Source organism: Halichoerus grypus, chromosome 13 (assembly GCF_964656455.1).
Source record: "Halichoerus grypus chromosome 13, mHalGry1.hap1.1, whole genome shotgun sequence".
Classification (NCBI taxonomy): Eukaryota; Metazoa; Chordata; class Mammalia; order Carnivora; family Phocidae; genus Halichoerus; species Halichoerus grypus.
In genome coordinates, this window is record NC_135724.1 from 78,598,595 (window position 1) to 78,619,480 (window position 20,886).

A 20,886-nucleotide genomic window follows, 5' to 3' on the forward strand; every position below is an offset into this window, starting at 1 on the left:
GGGAGGGCTGACCCGAGCCCGCCCGACAGCCCAGGGCAGGAGAACCAGGTGGGCCTCGGCAGACAGCTCGGTGATTGGCAGCCCTCCCGGCGCGCAGGCGCTCCCCGTTCCCTGGAGCAGAGCCGCGCGCTGCCAAGCCACATGCCACAAGAAGTAGGTGGCCGCCGGAATGCCAAGGGCGCTCTTGGAGACAGGGTAGACGCGAGCTTTGCACCGGGCAGACCCGGCTTCCAGGGCTGGCTCAGTACCTTGCCAGCTCAGCGACCTTAGGCAAGTCACTTTCCTCCCTGAGCCTTAGCGTCCCCTGAAATGAAGATGGTGGTGATGTGACCATAAAAGTATTAATAGCAGCTGATTTTCCCAAAGCCCTCGTCTCAGGCCAGGCATCATGCAAAAAACTCACTTCGTCCCATCCCCACGGCAACAAGACAGAACCTCTTACGATGCCAGTTTTACAAGTGGGGAAACTGAGGCACAGGGTGAACGCCCTCGCGGACCAAGAGGTCACAGAGCTGGGACTCAAACCCAGGCCCCCCCCCCCCCGACTCCAGATCCCACATTCTTAGCTTGCCCGTGGCAGGAACCGTAGCTGGGTGCTCATTCCTAGAGCCCCAGTGCCTAGCACGGTGCCCGGCATGGTGAAGGTGTTTGGCAAACACAGGTGGAGTAAATGAAATGTTGTACGGGGCACCTGGGCTGTGCTAGCTGTCAGTTTTGTTATTTCATCAACCTACGTGCTGTTTGAGCCTCAGAAGAGCAGGAATTTTATGCAGGATCAAAGAAACCTGGAACACATTTAGCTCTTTCCCCCCACTTGTGACCTTGTTTGGACAATAAACCGGTTCTTATTCTGAAAATATGGGCACCTGAGGCAGCTGTAGGATGGCATAGTACTTCAGACTTTTCCTGCAGATGATAGAAACCCATCTCAACCAGGCTTTAACAGAAAGGGAATTTATTGGCTCATAACTGAGAAGCCCAGCAAGAACAGCATCAGGCATAGCTGGATCCAGGGGCCAAACCAACTCAGTCTGAAATCTCTCTCCATCTTCCATATAATCTCTGACTATGGGCAGGGCAGATAACTCCGGTGGCTTCTCTCTGAAGTCAACCAGTTTTAGCAGCTCCAGGGCAGAGGCAGAGAAAACCCTGGGAGGGCTGTGGTTGGCCCAGTTTGGGTCACAGGCCCATTCCTGACCAGTCACCATGGCCACAGGCTTCTTTGGCCAGGCATGGGACATGTGTTAGCCGCCAGCTCCATCCCAGCCCCATGGCAAGTCCTGCGGGAAGGAGCGGTCCTTCGACCAGTGGAGAGGGACACGGTGCTGGGTTGTCTAAGCCATTTGCCATCCCAAACCGGTGGCCGTCACGTGGATGGGGTGAGCACAGGACCTTGGCTTCAGGCACACCAAGTGGGAACAGATGGAACCTTCTCCTCCAGGAGCTCATCGACATGAACCAGCACCATCTGAATGCCCTTGGCGTGGGCCATGCCTCGCTGGACCAGCTCTGCCAGGTGACCATGGCCCATGGACTGCACAGCAAGCTCACTGGCGCGGGAGGCGGTGGCTGTGGCATCACGCTCCTCAGGCCAGGTACCTGGGGGGTGGGCAGGGTTGCCGGCCAGGGCTCATGCAAACGTTCTACCTGGGCAATTCACTCGGGAGGAGGAAGACGCCGGAGAACAGCCTCTCCTCTGCTGTGTGGCTTTGGTCGAGTTAATTAACCTCTCTGGGTCTTTGTTGCTGCATCGGTAAAATAAGGATGCTCACGTCTATTTTATAAGATCATTGTCTAGATTCAAGGAGAAAAGTGCATTTAGAATGCCTGGCACAGGGCTGGGCTGCGGTAGGGGCTCATACCGTGGGCGGCTGTCCCTACCACCTCCTTACCTGCCAAGTCTCCCACGAGCTCGAGAAATAACCAGGACATTGTCATCACCCATGTCAGCCTCACCCCTCTCCCCCGCTGTCACCTCTTGATGTGGCCAAGACGGGGACTGACCTTGCTGCAGAACAAAGGGCTTTCTCTCCCCGTAGTGTTTGGGGAAAGAGCAAGGCTGGGTAACGTGCCCGGGGCCAGCAAGGGGCTCCTGGTGGTGCTCAGTCAACACACCTGCCCTCAGGACCAGGCCCTCAGAGCTCTCGCCTCCGTTGCTTTCCCTTTGCCTCCTCCTTCTGGTCTTTCTCTTCCCTTCTTTACCTTCTCTTCCTTCCTCTTTTTGTCCCACCTTTCCCTGTTGCTTTGCAGTCAGCCCACAGTGGCCCCAGCCGCTCCCCTCTTGCTCAGTGTGCTCCCAGGCGTCAGGAAGTCAGCTTGGCCGACAGCCGACTTTGTTGGCTCCTAGTTCAGGGTCAGTGACGATGATGAGAGAAGGCTTCTGGGGAATGTCTGCTGTGCCAGGCACCTTACCTGCATTCTCCCATGTAAGCCTCACAGTGACCCTCAAGGGGTAGGTATTACTAGCCCCGTTCCCAGATGAGACTGAGGCTCAGAGAAGGGAAGTCACTTGTCTGAGGCCCCCCGGCTGATCTGTGACAAGGCCAGGCCCATGAGTTTAACTGTTGCTCCGTAACCACCCCCCACCCCCCCTCCCGAGGGTGCAAGGCTTGACATTCCAACAGGAAGACCTGGTTGGTCCTGGGCCTTTTCCTGGATGGACAGTCTCTAAGGGAGCAGAGATTGTTGGGTGACCTGCTGCTTTCCCTCCCCCCAGATCTAGAGCAGCCGGAGGTAGAGGCCACGAAGCAGGCTCTGACTGACTGCGGGTTTGACTGCTGGGAAACCAGCATTGGGGCCCCCGGCATCTCCGTCCACTCGGCTGCCTCCCTGGACGCCCCTGTGCGCCAAGCCCTGGTTGGTCCCTGAGATGAGCCCGCGCCGCTGCAGCCCCACCAAGAAGCGCCTCCCTGGGGTATTCTGGGTGCCGGAGTTGGCTTCGGGGCTGGCCAGTGGGCCCCAGCCTCTGTGCTGGCCTTCCCAGCAGCCGTACCCCTCCAGTCCCAGCAGTGCGATCTGGAACCTGCAGTGGGCTGGGGATCCTGGAAGACCCGGTCTGTGTCCTGCCTTCTCTTGAGCTGCCTGGGCAATGGGGCCGTGTGGGGTCCTCTGAGATGTGAGGGGCTTCCTTCCTGTCCTCCCTGAAGCTCCCCCCCCACACACCCATCTGCTTTGGGCCACTGCCGCCTTCTCAAACCCTCTGCCCACTTGGCTGGCCGCTCAGATGCAGTGTGCCTTCTCCCTCCCTCTGCCACTGCCCTTCCACCGGTCTCTCAGGGCCCGGCCCCTCCCACCTCCTCCAGGAAGCCTTCCCCGATCCCTGGCAGGGTGACCCTGGTGCCACCTCCCTCCCTGCACGCCCCGTCTGTTTGAACCGTTCAGCACTTTGCGTGCTCTGCTCTTCTCTCCAGCTAGACTGCGGGCCCCCCAGCGGTTGTATGGGCGGTGGTCTTTGCCTTCTGCCCTCCCGTCCCAGGGTTGGCCGAAGGCATGGTCGATGTACCCAGTTTCTTCCAGTCTGTACCCGCAGGATTTGCAGAAAAGATGGCAGAGGGGAAATAAGAAGCTCTTGAGTAAACCAGGGCTTCCCTTGGAGTCCAGAAAGAAGGATGACAGTCTGGTACAGTCTCCAGCCCGCCCATGCCTGCCTCCTCTGTACCTTCTCCAGCCACTTTCCCCCGTGGAGCTCTTAAGAAGTTGAAGGAAAGAAGGGCTTTGGGTCACTCAGTTTCGTGTCTCAGGGACACTGCTGGTAGGGTTTTCCCAGATGGCCCTCAGTCCTCCAGCACAATTCCTACCTGCTTTTCCAGAAAGGGGAGTTTTAAGCTACCTGGCCCCCGGAGTCGTGAGCACTCATGAATTCAGACTTTTGTGAGCCTTAGAAACAAAAACCTGTAGGTTCTGGAATCTTCCTTTTTTTTTTCTGAAATTCGCTGGGTGGGAAAAAAAGATTCAAGTGCTTGTAGCCCAGTGCCTGGCACCTACCTGGCCCTGCTTGAACTTTATTATTACCAGTCAAAGCTCCATCTGAAACGGCAGAATCCATCAAAAAGCCCCTGTAGCTAGCGCATGGCCACAGGGAGCTCCCACAGCCCGGGACCTGCAGGGGGCACACAGGAAGGTGGGGGCTGGGCAGGGAGTTCAGGATGCGGTTAAAATGGCCCTGCGCTTCTGCCCTTGGCCACTTGGGGGCAGCGGGTGCCTTTCCCAGGGTCTTCGGAGGGAGGGTGAGTGGGAGCTGGCCTGAAGAGCAGCATCTGAGCTCCGCACCCCCCACCCCCGCCCGCCATGCCAGGCCTCCTGGGCTGTGTCTGGGCTCACTGCCAGAGACATGAGGGCAATACGGAGGATGCCTGCCCTAGCATCACTGATGGCGGTTGCCTGCTTCTCCTCAAAACACAAATAACGCATAAAACAAATAATGTGAATACTGAGCTCTTAACCATGTGCTGGGCACTGTTCTAAGCGCTGTAGATCCATCATTTTTCATCTGGCCCAGGCTTGGAGAACAATTGCTCGTCTCAGCCCCATTGTATAGATCGGGAAACTGAAGCTCAGAGAGGTTGAGTAAGTCAGCCAAGGCGACACAGCTAATCCACATGGGAGGCAGGATTCCCAGTCCGACGATGTGACTACAGCACCTGCCCTCAGCCCCTGCGTGCTTCTGCCTGGATACGGCTCGGGGCGATTCTCGCTGCGTTCCACGCTTGGGCTCATTATTTCCTCTGGATTTGGATGTACTTGGTCAGAGTGGGGCCGGGGCCTGGGTCTTTTCAAAAGTTGCCCACACCATTTGAACAAGCAGCCGGGACCGAAAGATGCTTTCTCGAGGATGCTGCTTGACAGCGTTTCCACGCTGTAGGAGGCTAGCCCGGGAGCTCCCTGGGGCGCCCAGAGATGCCCATGGCAGGTGTCCAGAGGCTGAGGCCCTCCAGAACCTAGCTGCTCCTTGAGACCCTCTTTCTCACTCCCTGGGGGCTGTGTGTGTCTCCCAGAGCAGAGGCCAACCCACTGCTCATGCCTCGGCCAATACAGCCTCACCCCAGCCACGACAGGGGCCTCGAGGCGCCCACTCCTGGCCACCGATCTCTCACCGATCTCTTCCATCGTGTTTGTAGACAGTTTGCATTTGCAGGGAGCATTCCCCCCTCCCCCTTGCCTGGGGTTCTCCCAGCTGCACATCAAAACCACCCCGGAATGCCTGCCTCACCCCCCAATATTCTGATTGAACGAATCTCAGCAGGACGCCGTCCTGGGTGGTGTTCAAGAGCTCCCAGGTGATTCCTGTAATGCGGGGCCAAGGCTGAGGACACTGAACGAGATGACCCCAAAGGTCAATTAAGCTCCGCCCCGGCTTCCCTTCCCCTCTGCCCAACCCACTGGCCACGTGACCTCAGGCGAGCCAGTCCCACCTCCTCCTCATCTGGAAGGTGGAAGAACTAGCAATACCCACCTGAGAGAAGTTTCGAGACGAGGACATGAGAAAGCACGTAGAGCCCGTGGCCCAGGGCCCAGCACACAGTAGGTGCTCATGAACGCTCAGCGTGCTCCCTGTCCCGTGCCGGAAGCTAGAGCGCCTCTCAGAGCTCCGAAATTTCGGGGCGGTGCACAGAGCCGGTGAGAAGCCGCCAGCCCAGTTTGTCCAAACTGCCTAGATTGCGACCCCGGGGGGTCACCGCCGCTCCAGCTCCCCCGACGAATGGGTCACCCAAGCACCTGTGCCCGCTTTGCCAGCCGGAGGCGAGCAATTTCCCAAGTCAGCATTTGGACCGCTCCCAGCCTCTGCAGCATCTTGTGGATTCAACACCCACCGTCACAGCCTCAAGTTGGCAATTTCTCCGGGCTGGCAGAGGTCTCACGTGGCGAGACAGGCGGCAGATATTGCGACTCCCAGCAGACAGAGTAGCTGCTGCGGTTCGCACCCGTGCTATCTCTGTCGGGGAGGATTTGCTCCCAGTGGCCGGACGGACGGCTGGCAGCCTGTGGAGGTAGGGAGCTGGCTGCAGGTGCGCGCACGGTCGGGCCCCGCCCTGCCATCCCAGTGTGCTTGGGCCAGTCCCTTTGCCCAGGGCTTAAGCAACATGCCTCCAATATGTTTGCACCCTAATTCCCAGGCCATAGTTACACTTCCCCCTAATTGTCACCCAAACGCCCAGAATCCTGTTTAGGACCATACATGTGGCTCTTAACAGCCCTAAGTTCTCTCTTTTTTAAAGATTGTATTTACTTGTCAGAGAGAGAGCACAAGCAGGGGGAGAGGGAGAGGGAGAAGCAGGCTCCCCACTGAGCAAGGAGCCCGATGTGGGACTCGGTCCCAGGACCCTGGGATCATGACCTAAGCAGAAGGCAGACGCTTAGCCGACTGAGCCACCCAGGCGTGCGTGCGTGCGTGCACACACACACACACCCCTTTTTCCTCCATTACACAGCTTGCTGAAGAGACCCTACCGGTTATCCTGCAGATATGTCCCATGAACTGTGTTCATTGTTCAGTCAATCCCCTCCTGGTGGCTTTGTCAGCTCCTGAATCGCTAACAGCCGACCTCCCGGAGCACCTGCTCCATGCCCAGCGTGGTGCCTAGTGCTTTGTAGGCCTTACCCCTGTGAGCCTGCTTAGTTCAGTGAGATAGGTATCGTTCTCCCCATTCTGTTGATGAGCAAACTGAGGCCCAGAGAAGGGAAGTAACTTGCCCTGGGTCACAAGGCAAGCAAGCGACAGTGGGATTTGAACCCAGGTGTTTGTGACTTCAGAGCCTTGTTCTTAGCGTCTCTTCTGTGCTGTTCTCCAGGAGATGACCAGGGACCTCCCAAAGCCCCCTCTCCAATCCCTGCCTAATCGTCATAGCTGAGATGCCGCTTCCGCCCTAGCTTATCTCACCCCTCCTGCCCCCTTGGCCATCCTTGCTGCCCACACCTTAGACCCCCATGGTCCTGCCAATGCTGTCTGCTTCTTCCTGTAAACCGAGGAGGGACGGGGCAGGAATTGGGGAGTCACAGTCCGAGGGAGAGAGAAAGACGCTTCCTGTCCTCCTGGGCCACCCCCAACCCCCTCTCAGCAGTGGGGAGAAGGGCGGAGGCCCGAATGCTCCCATTATCAGCACCCTCATGGGCAGACAGAGTGGGGAGCAGCCTAACTACCCAGACAGGGGGAGAGACGAGAATTGGACATTTTTTTTACAGGCTGCTCTGGCAAACCCCTCCCCGGCTCAGGAGATTAACTGAGTCTGTTCTCATACAATGTTTTAAATCTGATAATGAAAACATCCATTTCGAGGCATTTGCATAATGTACTGGCTGAGGCCGGGGTACCACCTGAATGCTGATGGGGGCACCTGGGCTGAACCTGGCCTCTCAGGGGCCCCCTGGGCCTCCTCCCTGCCTGGGGACCAGGGGCTGCCCTCCTCCCCACGGCTCCTGGCCCTGAGCTCCCGGATGTTCTCATTCAGCAGATACTAAATGTGCACCTACTGCCTGCCAGGAACTGGGCGGAGCTCTGGGGAAGCCAGGTGGCAGGTAGGGCTGCCTCGGTGACCGCTAGGCACCCCGGCCTCTGGCTCTGGGTGCCTTCACACCCATGCCCTCCACCTGTGCCCACGGCAAGCCTGTGAGGAAAGTGTGGGGAGCCCCGTTTTACAGAAAACTGGGACTGGGATTGGGGGCGGTTGGGGGGGTCTTCCTGCTCCAAGCCATGAAGTCAGCAAGGGCAGAAGCTATGCCCTGATGGGTCTCTGGATTCCAAATACAGCCCTCTTCCTCTGACGCCCCGGCTATGAGGAGAAAACCAAAAGGCGGCTTGCTGTGGGAACTCAGGCAGGTATCTTACCCTCTCTGGGCCTTGGTTATCCCATCCATAGAAATAATAGTGCCCTCCTGTGCCAGGATCTCTGTCCTCATGCCCTAGTTTCCGCTTGCCAGTGATCACTATTTTGTGGCTCTGGGGTCAGGCAGGTCTGGCCTTGTCCTGTGGCCGATCACCTGTAGCTGCGGGACTTGGGCGGGCCACATCCCCTCTCTGGGCCCCAGGTTCCTTGCCAGCAATGTGGAAATGCCGGGCAGCAATGCACGTTACACAGAGCCTGGAGCCTGGTGCGTGGCGTGGGCTTCCAGTGAGCGGGGGCTGCTGTCATCATCTGAGATGGGGGAAACTGAGGCTCAGAGTAGGGACATGACCGCCCGGAGGCAGCCAAGCTGGGATTGGAACCCAGCAGCCTCTGGCTGCAAAGCCCGGGCTTCCTCCATTTTCCTTGCCAGGCGAGGCTAGGTTTTCCGGTCTCCTGCTTCCAGAGGGACAGGATTGGCAGGACTCGGGGTGAGGAGGGAGGTTTGGCTGAACGGCCTCACACACTGTGGTCCCCAAGATCAGTGATCATCATGGGTCTGGGAGTTAGGGATGTGGACTCTGGAGGAAGAGGCTCCCCTTGGACCGAGCACCTGCCTTCTGTCACCAGGATAGTAGCCCCGTCTGCTCTGTGCCCCCTTTGACTTTCATAGGGTGGGGGCAGCTCCTCGCCACAGCTGGGCTGGAAGTGGGGAGCACAGGTAACGGCCCTCTTGTCGGCCCACATTAGCGCCCCTTGGTGCATGTGGCTGGCCGTGTCCTTGGTGGGTGTAGACTGGAAGGGCACTTACACCCAGGTTCCCAGGTCCTGCCCCCTGCCTCAGCGAGGCGGGTCCATCGTTTGAGAGGGGATGTCCTTCCATCGAGAGCATTCCCTGATAGAGCTGAAGGACCTACTCTCTGTAGATGGGGAAACAGGTGCAGAAGAACAGTGACCGATCCGTGGTCACACAGTGTGTCTGTGGCAGAGCTGGGACCTGAACCCAGGCCTCATGACTGAGGGTGCTGGCTTGAGATGGGGCGTTCTAGTGGCCAGGGCCGCGGACGTGTCCTTGCTGGCCCAAGGAGGTGCTAGGACCCCAGAACCAGCTCCCGGGAGGGCTGACAGCGCACGCATCGATACGGGAGTCTTAACGGGCTTTGATGGGGAGCAGAGAGGGGAGGCATGGTGGGCCAGAGTCAGGACCTCCTCTCTCCCCATCTGGCTCATGTGGTTAAGGAACGCACCGTCCACAAGTTGGGAGATTTCTGAAATGCTGTGTGACGTTGACAAGTGGCTTCCCCTCTCTGGGCCTTGGTCTCCTCTTATTCCTGAAGATATTTCCAGCCCCATGAAAAGTGCCCTGGAGTTTTCCACCTGCCCCTCAGCACCCCTCTGAGGAATCCTACCCACTGGGAGGCCTCACGCCTGCAAACCTCCAGGACCCAGGCAGGTGACGCGGTCAGGCTGGTGGGATCAGGCTGGGTGGGGGTGGAATGTGGCGCCCCCCACCCCAAGCTCCACCCATTTGTTGCTCTGTGGGTGGTGGACCCACGGTCGTCCAACCTTCCTATCCAGTTTTTAAAGAGAATTCGGAATCCAGATATTTGGATGAAACACCCTGTTTTTAAAGGACTATCAACCAATAAAGAAAACAATTAAAAGACAAACTCAAATGGCCAAATCAGGCTCTTCTTCTGCCGCCGGAAAGCTGCCCGGGGTTGAGACCTCTTTCAGAGACAGTCTCCCCCTGGCTCTGGAGAGTGAGCTGGGGAGTGGGGGCGCCACCTGTGGGAGGGCACCCTGCCTCTGGTGGAATCTGATTACCCCTTGGCGCCCCCATGAAATGGCAGGCGGGGGGGGGGGGCGGGGGCGGGCGGGGGCGCCAGAGGTTGGGTTGAGAGCTCTTCCCCGGAGGCACAGATGGTATTTTTTTTTTTTTTATCAGAGTCAGCATTGGCTTCTTTCTGCTCTGATGAATAGATTCTAAAGAGGCAGTGACATTATGCGAGATAACAGAGGGAACAGAAAAAGGGTCAGCAATGGAGAGAAAATGGCAGAGCCAGCAGATAAAGGGGAGGCCGGAGGGGGCGGAGTGCCCTGGCTGGGGCGCCCCCCCACCAGTCCCCCTCCCTGCAGCGGGGGGCTGGAGTGCGGCCTGGACAGAGCAGGGGAGACCCAGCCAGCTGCGCCCCCCTGCTCGCCCCGCATCCCGCCTCCGTGGCCCGGCTGCCCATTCCGCCTTTTCAATTCGATTCAATTAGGCCTCCCCGCTCGGAAGCTTGTCTCCTCTGATATCCAGTTTAACTGACAGGGGATTAGAGCTGTTTGTATTACACACACACTCTCGGGCCGCTAAAGCTCCGGCCGGGCCCAGGGACCTGGGTTATTTATGGAGCCCGAAGTACCATCCCTCTTGGAGCTGCTTCCTTTTGGGAGGGGGAAGTTGCTGGGGGCCTGGTGTCTGCTGCACAGCCCCCCACCCCCACCCCGCCCAGACCCCTCCACTCCAGGCCTGGGGCAGTGGAGAGAAAGAGCCCAGACAGAACTGGGTCGGAATCCCAGCTCTGTCCCTTGCTGGCTGTGTGGCCTTGGACGAGCACTTTCACCTCTCTGCGCCTCAGTGATCTTCACCAGACAACCAGCTCACCAGGTGACTTGTGGGGAGTAAGCCAGGTAACAGGTGTAGGGCGCTTAGCCCAGGGCCTGCCTATTCACTCTGTGCATTCCTTCCACACTGAGTGACACCTCCGTGCCAGGTGCTGGTCTGAGTCACCAAGGAAGTCATAAGGGGCCAAGCAGACCCTGTGCCTACCTTCAGGAAGCTTACATTCCAGTGCAGGAAGCAGGAAATAAGCAGATTCACGGGGCTACAGGAGTCCACATAGGGAGTGCCAGGCAGATGACAGCAGAGATGGTGACCATGACGATGATGATGGCAGAATCAAGTGCCACCGCAGGGCCTCTGCCCCTGCTGCTTCCTCTCCGCCTGGAATGCACCGGCCACCTCCCATCTCGGCCTTTGATTAATTTCCAAATTGTGCAGTCAGTTGTTGCTACATCACTTGTCACCCTGAGGGCAGGTGTCATGGCTGTCTTGCTCACTGCTGTCTCCCAAATCTAACACAGTGCCTGGCACATAAGTGCTCAAGGTTTTCAGAATGAATGAATGAATGAGAAGGAAAGTAGCCAGGAAGTGGCCCCTCTTGCCTGCAGTATGGATGGCTACCCTGTTCTGCTCCGGGGACTTGGCTGGCCCCGCCCTCCAAAGGGGTTTGCTGGGTTTGGGAATAGGTGGGGGTTGGGATCTTGTCGGGAAGGGGTGGGGCACTCCCTTTCTTCTCTTTTCTTTACTCAAAGGGCCAGAAGGGCCTCCACGGATCCTCCCTCTCCAGCGGCCAGGGCACTGGTGAGGCAAATAGCATTTCTAAAGTCCTTTGAAGTGCTGGGCTGGAAGGCAAAGGAAACGTCCTCATTGTTGGGGAAGGGGGTGATGCTGCCAACACCTGTCTGTGCCCCCTTCCTCACTCCGTTTACCAGACTTTGGAGGCTCCTGGCCCTGGGGCAGTGCAGGTCTTGCCTTCTATCAAATTCAGGGCAATAAACTAACACCCATCACTTCCTGCACACATTCCCCATGTCAGGCTTGTGCTTTTCATTCTCAACACAGTTCTCTGCGGTGGGCATTGTCCCCATTCTCCAGAACAGAAAACTGAGGCTCAGAGTTGTGGTGGGGTGTGCCCAATGTCACCCAACCGGGAAGGATGGGAGCTGGGGTGGAGCCCAAGATTGAGGTTAGACGCCTGCTCGTCTATCTAACTGCTGTGTACCAGGCACCTTCATGTACACTGACACCTGACATACTGAGGAGTGGCTATTCTGTCCCCCATTCTGCAGAAGGGAAAACTGAGGCTCAGAAAGGCAAGATGGCTGGTCCTCAGTCTCACAGCCTGTTTGAGGCAGAACCAGGTGGAAACAGGTCCACCCGACTCCAAATCCAGTTTGCAGTCTCTGCCCTGCACTTTCCTCCTCGGCTCGGTGCCCAGATTGTTTCAGATTTGTATTGGGCCCTTAGTGAGCAGTAAGGGTTTCAAATCGATCGAGCAGCAGTTGTCGAGTCCCTCAAGAGCCCCTGAAGTATGACACGGTCCATGCTGGTAAGGGAGATGTCATCCAGTTGGGAGGGTAACATATTAATATGTAAAGAGTTGTAAGAATTAAATGACAAACAATTACAAGAATTAAATGACAAACACTCTCACAAGGGTGCATGTATGATTCATGATTCTGAGGATTTGGTTAGGGAAGCTAGCCTTGAAAGACACACAGATTTTAGAAATGGAAGTCCACATGGTATCTTAGAATTACAATGAATCAGTCATCATTATAATGATAATACCCATTAATAATCATTATAATTAGGCCCTGAGTTATAGGTCTTACTGTTCCCATTTCACAGGTAAAGATGCTGAGGCTCAGAGAGATGAAGTGATGTGCCCAAGGCCAGCCAGCTGGTAAGTGGGACTCGAGCCCAAAGCCAGTTTCTCTCCCTCGACCCTGGGCAATCTCACAGGATGTCACAGGTAGGAGGCTGCCTGGCCCAGGTCTAAATGGCTGGGCCAACATTGCTTCCCAGAGTGAGCTTCTTGGTCAAGGAAGCCAGTGCACATACTACCTAAGTCCAAACCATGTGCTGGGTCCTGGGGTCCCAGGGGTCAATGAGACCCATCCCTGCCTTCCAGGACTCATAGGGCAGAGCCAGAGAAGCAAAATGGCAATGACCATAAAGAGCAGCAGGTTCTGAGTTCATCATGGGAGCCCAGGAAGGGGTGGTACACATCCCAGCTGGTGTGTGGGAAGGGGATCAGGAAGGTTTCCTGGAGGAGGAGGTGCCTGGGCAGAATTTTGGCTGAGCTGGGAGGTGAAGGAGGTTCCCGGCAGCAAAGACACCGAGTTGAGCGGTGCTGGAGCATGCGCAGAGAAGCCACAGGTGGTTTGGTGTTCAGATGGCACCTGGAACCAACACAAGGCAAGGTTTATCTTGAGGGCCCTGGGAGCCAGGGTGGGAATTAGGCACAGGAGGGCAGGTCACAGCTGTGCTTTAGAAAGTCCTCTGGCTGTGGCATGATGGATGGAGAGGGGCAGTGGGGGGGTGAGAGACAGCAACGTCTGGAAGGGGGCAGTGGCCTTAGGGACGGATGGAGAGGTGACTGATGGGAAGATAACCAGGGTGCCTGCAGAGGCCTTTCAGCTTGTCTCTCAAAGGAGGTATACTCCTTTTTTGATAGTCTCCTGCCAGGGGTAGGGCCTCAGCTGATTCCCTGGTTGCATGGGTGACTTTTGTCTTAGTGCCCCCGGGCTGCCACAACAAAGTGCCACAGACTGGGAGGCTGGAAACAAGACAAATGTATTCTCACAGAGTTCTGGAAGCCAGACGTCTGAGAGCAGGGTGTCAGCAGGGCCAGGCTCCCCTAAGACTCTGGGTGGAATCCTTCCTTGCCTCTTCCAGCTCATGGTGGCCACCAGTCCTTGGCATCCCTTGGCTCGCAGCTACATCCCTCCACTCTCTGTCTCTGTGGCCCCACGGTGGCTTCTCCCTGTATCTCTGTCTCATGTGGCATTTCCACTTCTTATAAGGACACCATCACATGGGATCTGGAGCCCACCCTAATGGCCTCATCTTAGCTCGATGACATCTGCTAAGATCCTACTTCCAAATAAGGTCATACCCACAGGTACCAGGGTTTAGGGCCTCATTTTGGGGGGGATGCAATGGAACTCATAACAGCCTTAAGGGCAGGAATTTTCCTGGTTCCCTTCTTCATCTGTCAGCCCTAGCACAGAGCCTGGTGCATGTCAGCGCTTAGAGGGGGGTCACGGGATGAACAATGAGCTGATGGAGTCAGGGTGTCCAGCCCCTCCTCCATGCTGACCCCTGCTCCTCTAGGAACGGCGGCAGCCCCAGCCCAGCCAGCATCTGGGTGAGACAGGTCTCCGGGGCCGCCTTTTCTGTGGGTTGTTCTCCGAAAGAAGTGGTGTTGATGTCAGCAGATGCCTGTCACTTTCCTTCCCCGGCAAAATCTCAACTGTCAGCGTAAGTGAAATAGTCATTGCCTATCCCTGCGTTTGAGATTTTATTGACAGTTTCATTGTCACCCAAAAAAACCTCCTTTTCTCCTTTGGCATTTTCATCAGGTGATTCTGGGGGCAGGAGGAGGACGTGGGGCTGGCTCCTGAAAACATGTTTTGGCAGCTGGTGGGCACTGGTTCCCCTGGCCTGGGGTCGGTAGGGGCAGAAGTCCCCCATAGTAGGCTCCAGCATGCCTTGGCTCCAGCCAAAAACTGCGTGGTAGCCCCTCCAGCAGGCAAGAGGGAGATGAGAGACCAGAGGGCCCCTGGAAATAGCGACGGTGGCCAGATAGGGCGGCCCAGACCCCGTGGTGGGTCTTTAGTCCCCTCGCCTGCCCTCCCTGGGGCATCCGGGGGCTGGAGTGAGAGCATGCAGGATCAGACCCCCTGGGTGCAGTTCTCAGCTTGGTGATAGGTACTTTAGGGCAAATACTTTGCCCTACAGATCCTCAGTGGCCTCATCTCTTAAATGGGGGTTAGTAACAGGAAGCTTCCATTGGCTGAGGCTTCATCTGGACCGAGTACCAGCATCCGGTTCGGTCCTCACCAGAACCCCGAGAGCTGGGTGCCATCACGATCCTCACGTGAGTGATGCAGAGAGGTGAGGCGGCCTGGCCAAGGCCCCCACAGCTAGGAAGTGGCAGAAGTGGTGTGAACCCAGGCTTGGAGACTCCCAGCTGGGCTGTGACTCCACCTCGCCGGATCTGTAGGAGAGTGCAGGCAGCAGAATGACACGGCGCTAGCACGTAGAAAAAAGCTGTCTGCCATTCCTATCATCTCGGTCGTTGCTGGCATTAGCATGCGTGGAATTGGCCCCTTGGCAGCCACCCTGTCCCCAGGACTCTCTAGACATCACCGGGTGGTGGTGGCCCAATGGGGCCTGGAGCCAGCTCAGGGGGTCCACGGGGGCTGAGGACCCAGCTAAGAGTTATACCCCGCTCCATGCAATGACCCCCTCTGTGCACCCCTTCCCTGGCCCCCAGCACGGCTGCGGGTGGGACAGTCAGGGACCAAGGGGGCCCGCTGGCCACGGCGTCAGACCCAGGCCGTGCAATGCCGCGTCACCATACCCGAGCCGCACCAACGGGAAACGGGGCCTGGAGAGGCGCCCCGGCTTCGGGCTGCCAAGCAGGGCAGGTGAATAGAATACAGTCGTTACAACAATGGATTCTGGAGTCAACTGCAGCTGAGTTTGAGTTCTGGTGTGGCCACCGTGGCCGGTGACGAGGCACTGAACCTCGGCTTTCTGCTCTGTGCAGTGGGGTAAGAGAAGCGCCCCTCGGAGGGGCAAGGCCAGAATGCTACCGCCCGGAACGCATCAGCCCAAGGCTTGGCACGCCGTGGAGAGGAGACACAATCTCAGCACATAAAAGCTCCTTCAAGATCTCAGGCTCCAAATCCCTGCAGGTGCACAAGAGGACACTGAGCTCCCCCCCCACACACACACACCGCAGAGCTGGGGCTTGCTTCTGGACCTCCGGACTCCTGGTCTACCTCCCCACCCGGCTTCTCGGCTGAGCCCCCTGGGGCCCTGGCCTGCCCTCCTCCCTGGGTCTCGGGCTCCCGCGGCTTCCAGAGCCCGAGCGGCGGGCCCGCAGCGAGGACTGCCATTCTCCCTCTCCCCAGCGCACTGAAGGTTTTGAAAGTTAAAGTATTACCGTCGGCTTTGTTGTTGCCTAACTACGACAGACAAATTGAGAACCAGTTGTCAAAATGTCAGTGCACAACAAATCAACATGCAAACCGAGTCACAGCGCTCTGTGGTGTATAATTAAACAAAAAATCCCTTTTAGAAATTTCAGCGAGCGTTGGTTCCACTTTATATTTGTCTGTGTGATTAATAAAGGCAGCTAATTTTCAGACTTTAAAAACAGCTAGAAAATAGCTCCTAATTACATATTAGGCTCCTAGCGGCCCCCGCTGAGCTCCGCCGGCATTGGTGGGCCGGAGAACTTGGCAGAGCCGTAATTGCATTCTGAGCATCATCTAATTTTAGTTAAATGTAATGTAATCAGCAGCAGATGTCTGAAATAAAATATGAATTATGAATATGATGAAATTTCATTCTTGAATAAAAAAGTAATTTGCTATTTAGTTCATTAAAGTCTTAGAGGTTTATTAGGAACAGGTATATACAGCCCGGCAAGGTGATGTAGTCAATGATATTTGGGAGAAAGAGAGAAACCCCAAAGGGATGGGAAACTTTATCCAGGAGTGTCCGCTTTGGATCAATTACCGCGGGGTGTGGGGGAGGGCGCTGCGTCCACCCCAGGCCTGCGGATGACTCTCTCGGGCCCTTTGAGGTGGGCCCAGGGTTTGGGGGCAAGAGGGCTTGGAATGGGAAGCCGTTGCACCGCTGGCATCCCACCCCATCTCCTTCCCACCCAGGGCTGGAACCCCCTGGCATTGGAGACGAGCATGCGGAGGGCTTGCTCCTGGGGACGAGGCCAGGCTTGGTGACACCGTGTAAGGCAGAGATTGGCGTCCCAGGACAGGATCTCAGTCTCGGCCTCTTGCTGTCTGGGCAACTCTAGGGCCTCAGTTTCCCTTTCTATAAAATGGGGATGATAACAACACCTATCAGACGCTCTGAGCACTGCCTGGAATGTGGCCAAGCCCCTGTTCAGGGTTGGCTGTTGTTGTCAGTGTTGTTATTAGTTGTAGAAGTCATAGTCAATCAGTATTAAAATGCCTTCTTTTGTTTTGTCTTTAGAAGCAGCCCGGGAAGCAGAAATGATAAATGCGGTTTTGTTTTTCAGCCGAGGCTCAGAGAAGTTAAATAACCCTCCAGTAATTGCTGGAGCTGGGATTTGAACCTAGGGCCATCCCAGCTCCCAGTGTTTTCCCCGGCATCCCAGAGCAGTGCTGGGAGAGCTGGCCTAGGGATCATGGGCTGAAGATTCTGGAAGGGGGCTGGGCAGGAGGCAGGAGGGAACAGGGCTCGTTGCCCCAGATTCGAGGTAGAGAGAGGTGAGTAAGGGGTGGGAGGCAGGGCAGAGGGTTGAGGCCAGCATCCTGGGCTCTGCCGGGAGCCACTCTGCAGGTGGGGGGCTTGGGGGGCTACAGAGGCGGCCTCTCTACCCCCGCTTCACACGAACCAATAATTTTCTGCAATTATCTGGAAAAGATTAATTAGCAAAGTGCACCATATTGACTCAAGGCTGTCCTGGCGATCGATAAACTCGGGAGAGTCTCCCAGGTGCCTGGAGAAAGGACCAGAACTTGAAAGTGGGGAGGGAAACCCGGCTTTGACAGGTCTGAGCCTTGTTTTCCAGTCCTGGGGAAGGCTACTCAGCTTCAGGGGTTGGGGCCCGGCTCTGCGTGACATCCTGTTGGCTTGGAGCAAGTAAGTCCCTTTGGCTCTCTGAGCCTCAGTTTCCCCATGTGTAAAATGGGGGCTGGGTTGCCCTGAGCCGAGGATCTTCCTTCTGTTTCCATAAGTTCTGGGAGGAGAGCAGGCTCCCCAGGGGTATAGGGGCCAGTGGGGGCGGCCTCTTCTCTGGGGCTCCACTTCTCTTTGCTGACAGCAGGGACCCCCTAGACCTGAAGGGACAGAAATGGAGCTACCAGAGCCCAGTAGCTGGGGAGGCACGGAGGGAGTACCATGAGGCCGGAGCCCTGGGCTCCAAGGGACACAGCCTCTGCCGATGAATGCCTCGCTACTGGTGGAGGTCAGCTTCCCAGGGCACGGAGAAGAAAGTGGGGACAGGTGGAAGGTGGACAGGTGGAAAAGGGAGAAACCCACCACAGCCCTCATCCTGGGAGTTTGGAAAAGTTTTGGAAGCGGGGGGCGAGTGGGAACAAGGGAGTCCTAAGCAGGCCTGGTCTTCACCCCACGTGGCTGATGCTGGGTCCCACGTGCCCTTTCCCCAGGGCTCCCCCACTCTCTCCCCAGGGCCTCACCCTGCCCATAAGAATCTCACTTCATATCTGGTGCTCCCCAAACAGTGCTCCGTGGGAGTTGGAGAGGGTGGCCAGACCGGCCTGGGTTCACTAGTGCCCAAAGGCCTTGTGTCCTGGGCTTAGCAGCTTCTCTCTGAGGTCAAAGAGGCCATATCAGCAAAGTCAAAGCCCAGATCACAGTGCATAACACACAGTAGGTGCTCCGGACCCCATCTGCTTCCTCCCTCTGTCTGCCCTCTTTCCAATAAGCCCCTGTGGCATCACATGTTTGTTTAATAGCGCCTGGGCTCCCTCCTGCCACGTGCCAGGCCTGTGCCAGGCCCCGACCCGAGTGGCAGAGAAACCGAGAATCATTTGTCCTGCAATGAAAACTGACAGAGCATCTCCTACAAGCTCGGCTCTGGGGACACAGCGGTGACAAGACAGCGCTGGGCTCTGCCCTCGTGAGGTCCACGGTGTTGCGGGGAGGCAGACTCCAAGCTGGAGTTCCCAGTCTGGGTGCTGTGTCGGGGGTGGCCCAGAGGGCTGCAGGGTGGGGGCCCTGGCACCTTCAGCAGCCCCCCGCCCCCCACCCCGTACTCTCAGCCCGGGAGCTGGGAAGCCGTCCCTGGGCGGCAGGCACAGTGTGCAAAGCCCCAGGAGGCGGGGCTGGGCACAGGGCACCCCCGGAAGGCTGGATGGCTCACTCAGGTGCCTCCCCCTCCCCTGTCCTCCCCTCACCGGTCTGTCCCCCACCGCCTCACCTCCTTCCAGGCCCAGAGGCTGCTGGCCCGCCACCCCCCCGGCCACTCCCTGGGCCAGGTCAGCCGCCTGTCCCTGCTCTATTCATCAAGGGCATGACAGCTAAAATTCATTTGAAGATGAAGAAAGTGCCCGCTAATCCGTTCTGCAAGACATTGATAGACTAGCAGCTCAGGGAGAATTGCACAGCAGTAAGGAAATTAGGCTAAAACTGCTGGCGGATTGCAGATAATTGCCCTTGTCTGTCCCTCGGAATAACATCTCCCAGATCCAACACAAGGATTGTTCAACTTGCAGGAATTCCTTTTCTTTCTTCCTTCCTTCCTTTTTTTTTTTTTAAATAAAGAGAGGCAGGGGAGGCAAAGCCAATCCGGGGTTTTGTCTCACGGTAGCCCAGGGCAGGTGGAGATGGTGTCATGCTGGTGACCGCCTCCCCTGCCCCTGGAGGCCCCCGGGAGCCCCGGCCTCAGCCGGAAGGACAAGGGGGCAGGCGAAGGGGGCTGAGCCACAGTCCTAGGGCATTTCCCCCACCTCCCGCCCTGAGCCTTGATCTCTCGTTGATGCCCTAATCCGTACCCCCCAGCTGGCAAAACCCTGGTGGGGAGAAGGGAAAGCTTGCAGAACTGGGGTTACAGCATTGATGGCTTTGGATTTTTTGGGGGGGGGTGGGGCAGAACCCGGTTGAAGGAACGGTCCTAGGACGTGTGTTACATTTGCATTTGCCTTATGCCAAGACCACCTCAGTCCTTCAAGAGAAGAGAATGGTCAGATTCTGGGGGACAGGGACAGGTAAAGTGTCCCTAAACCACTCTCTGGTGCCGCCATGGGGATCTAGGTTGCTGGAGAGAAAAGTTCCAAGATGGGACAGTTTATGGAGTTCAGGGCGGTTGGCGTGACCGGTACGTAGCTGGCCCTCAACCGTGCTTTCATAGAGCGTTGGATGTCAGGGTAATGTGCCTTTTCACGTGTTAGCATTAGAAGCTGTTTGATGTCAGTAGCATAGAACATTGGAATGTTAGCATCATGCTACGTTGGAATGTCAGTGGCCCAGAAATCTTGAATGTTCCTCTCCTTCAAAGGTGAAGTATCAACATCATGGACTGTTAGCCCATGAATATCATTGACCTGTAAAATCTAGCAGCTGTAAGGAGCCTTGGGAACTGGCCCAAACTCTTCATTTGATAGATGAGCAAACTGTGGCCCAGAGAGGTTAAGTGGTTTTCCAATGGTCACACAGCAAGAAGGACCCTACCTAATGTAATTTTCATTAAGGTCACAGTTTAGTCTAGGTCGGTCCTGGGAGAACAGATAACCCCTTCCTCTTGTCCATGCCCCACCTGTACCAGTCCCCTCAGGGTACTGGTCCCTGGTGCTCAGCTCTTGGAGGTATGTGTCTGTTCAGGGATTCATAGCAGTGTCTCCCAGAGTCCTCTGGCCTGCTAACCACTGTTAGCCAGAGTCGCTAATCTGCCCCAGCCATTGGCAGAGCCCCACTTTCTAGCTCATTCCTTTGGATCGACCTAGGTCTGCCAAGGGTCAACTAGGTCTGTGGCAGAATTCGGGGCATGAGGTGAAGCTGGGAGGGAGATACCGAATGGGTGGGAGGTTCAAGATGAGGACACATGATCCCCGCCAAGGGCTTGTATTCAGGAAGGCGTCAGGAAGATCTTGACTTTGAGGAGGGTTTTGAAAGAGCCAATGGGTTTTCATTAGCAGCCTTAGAATTGGGATTGAGGGAGGAGCTAGCCATGGGGCTGGGGGACACCTGCCCCCAGAATGGGGAGGCAGCCCCTGAGGATGGGGGAGGGATGGTGGTACCTGACGAGGTAGGGCATTTCATTAAGGTCTTTCCAGCCACATCTTCCAGCACCCTTGGCAGCCCCAAGGCTGGTCACCCTGGATCAGTGATTCTCAAAGTGTGCTCCACAGACCTCTGGGGGTCCCCAAGACCCTTTCAGGGTACCCAGGAGATCAAAACCATGTTCGTAATCCTACTGAGACATTATTAGCCTTTTTCACTGTGTTCGCATTTGCCCTAATGCTATGAAAACAACGGGTGGATAAACTGCTGGCCTCAAAGCATGAATCGTGGCTGAGGCACCAAACTATAAAACTATAATAGAGATCGTTGCGTTCTTTACCCCAAACACTCTCTCAGTTAAAAACTAAAAAGCCCGTTTCACTTGAGCATGCTACTGATGAAAAGTAAAAGTTATTAAATTTTTTTTTTTTTTTTTTACAAAATCTCAACCTTTGAGTTACACATCTTTTGCATATCCAGCGCGACAGAAAGGGA

General features: G+C 56.4%; 1 protein-coding gene across 4 annotated transcripts in view; it reads left to right on the forward strand.

The window, feature by feature from the left end:
- The window catches only part of MVK (mevalonate kinase), a 33,225-nt gene extending 17,220 nt beyond the window's left edge, over window positions 1-16,005 (forward strand). For 2 of the 4 annotated variants that reach the window (XM_078060867.1, XM_078060865.1), the window contains exons 10-13: window positions 1,442-1,595; window positions 12,277-12,331; window positions 13,765-13,911; window positions 15,206-16,005. In XM_078060867.1, the coding sequence (XP_077916993.1) occupies window positions 1,442-1,595; window positions 12,277-12,331; window positions 13,765-13,911; window positions 15,206-15,464 (615 nt within the window). In that variant the 3' untranslated portion in view covers window positions 15,465-16,005. Of the gene's footprint in view, window positions 1-1,441; window positions 1,596-2,716; window positions 2,998-12,276; window positions 12,332-13,764; window positions 13,912-15,205 lie in introns of those variants that run through there. The other 2 variants (XM_078060866.1, XM_036085999.2) reach the window with 2 other exon arrangements.
- The last annotated feature ends 4,881 nt before the right edge of the window (window positions 16,006-20,886 follow it).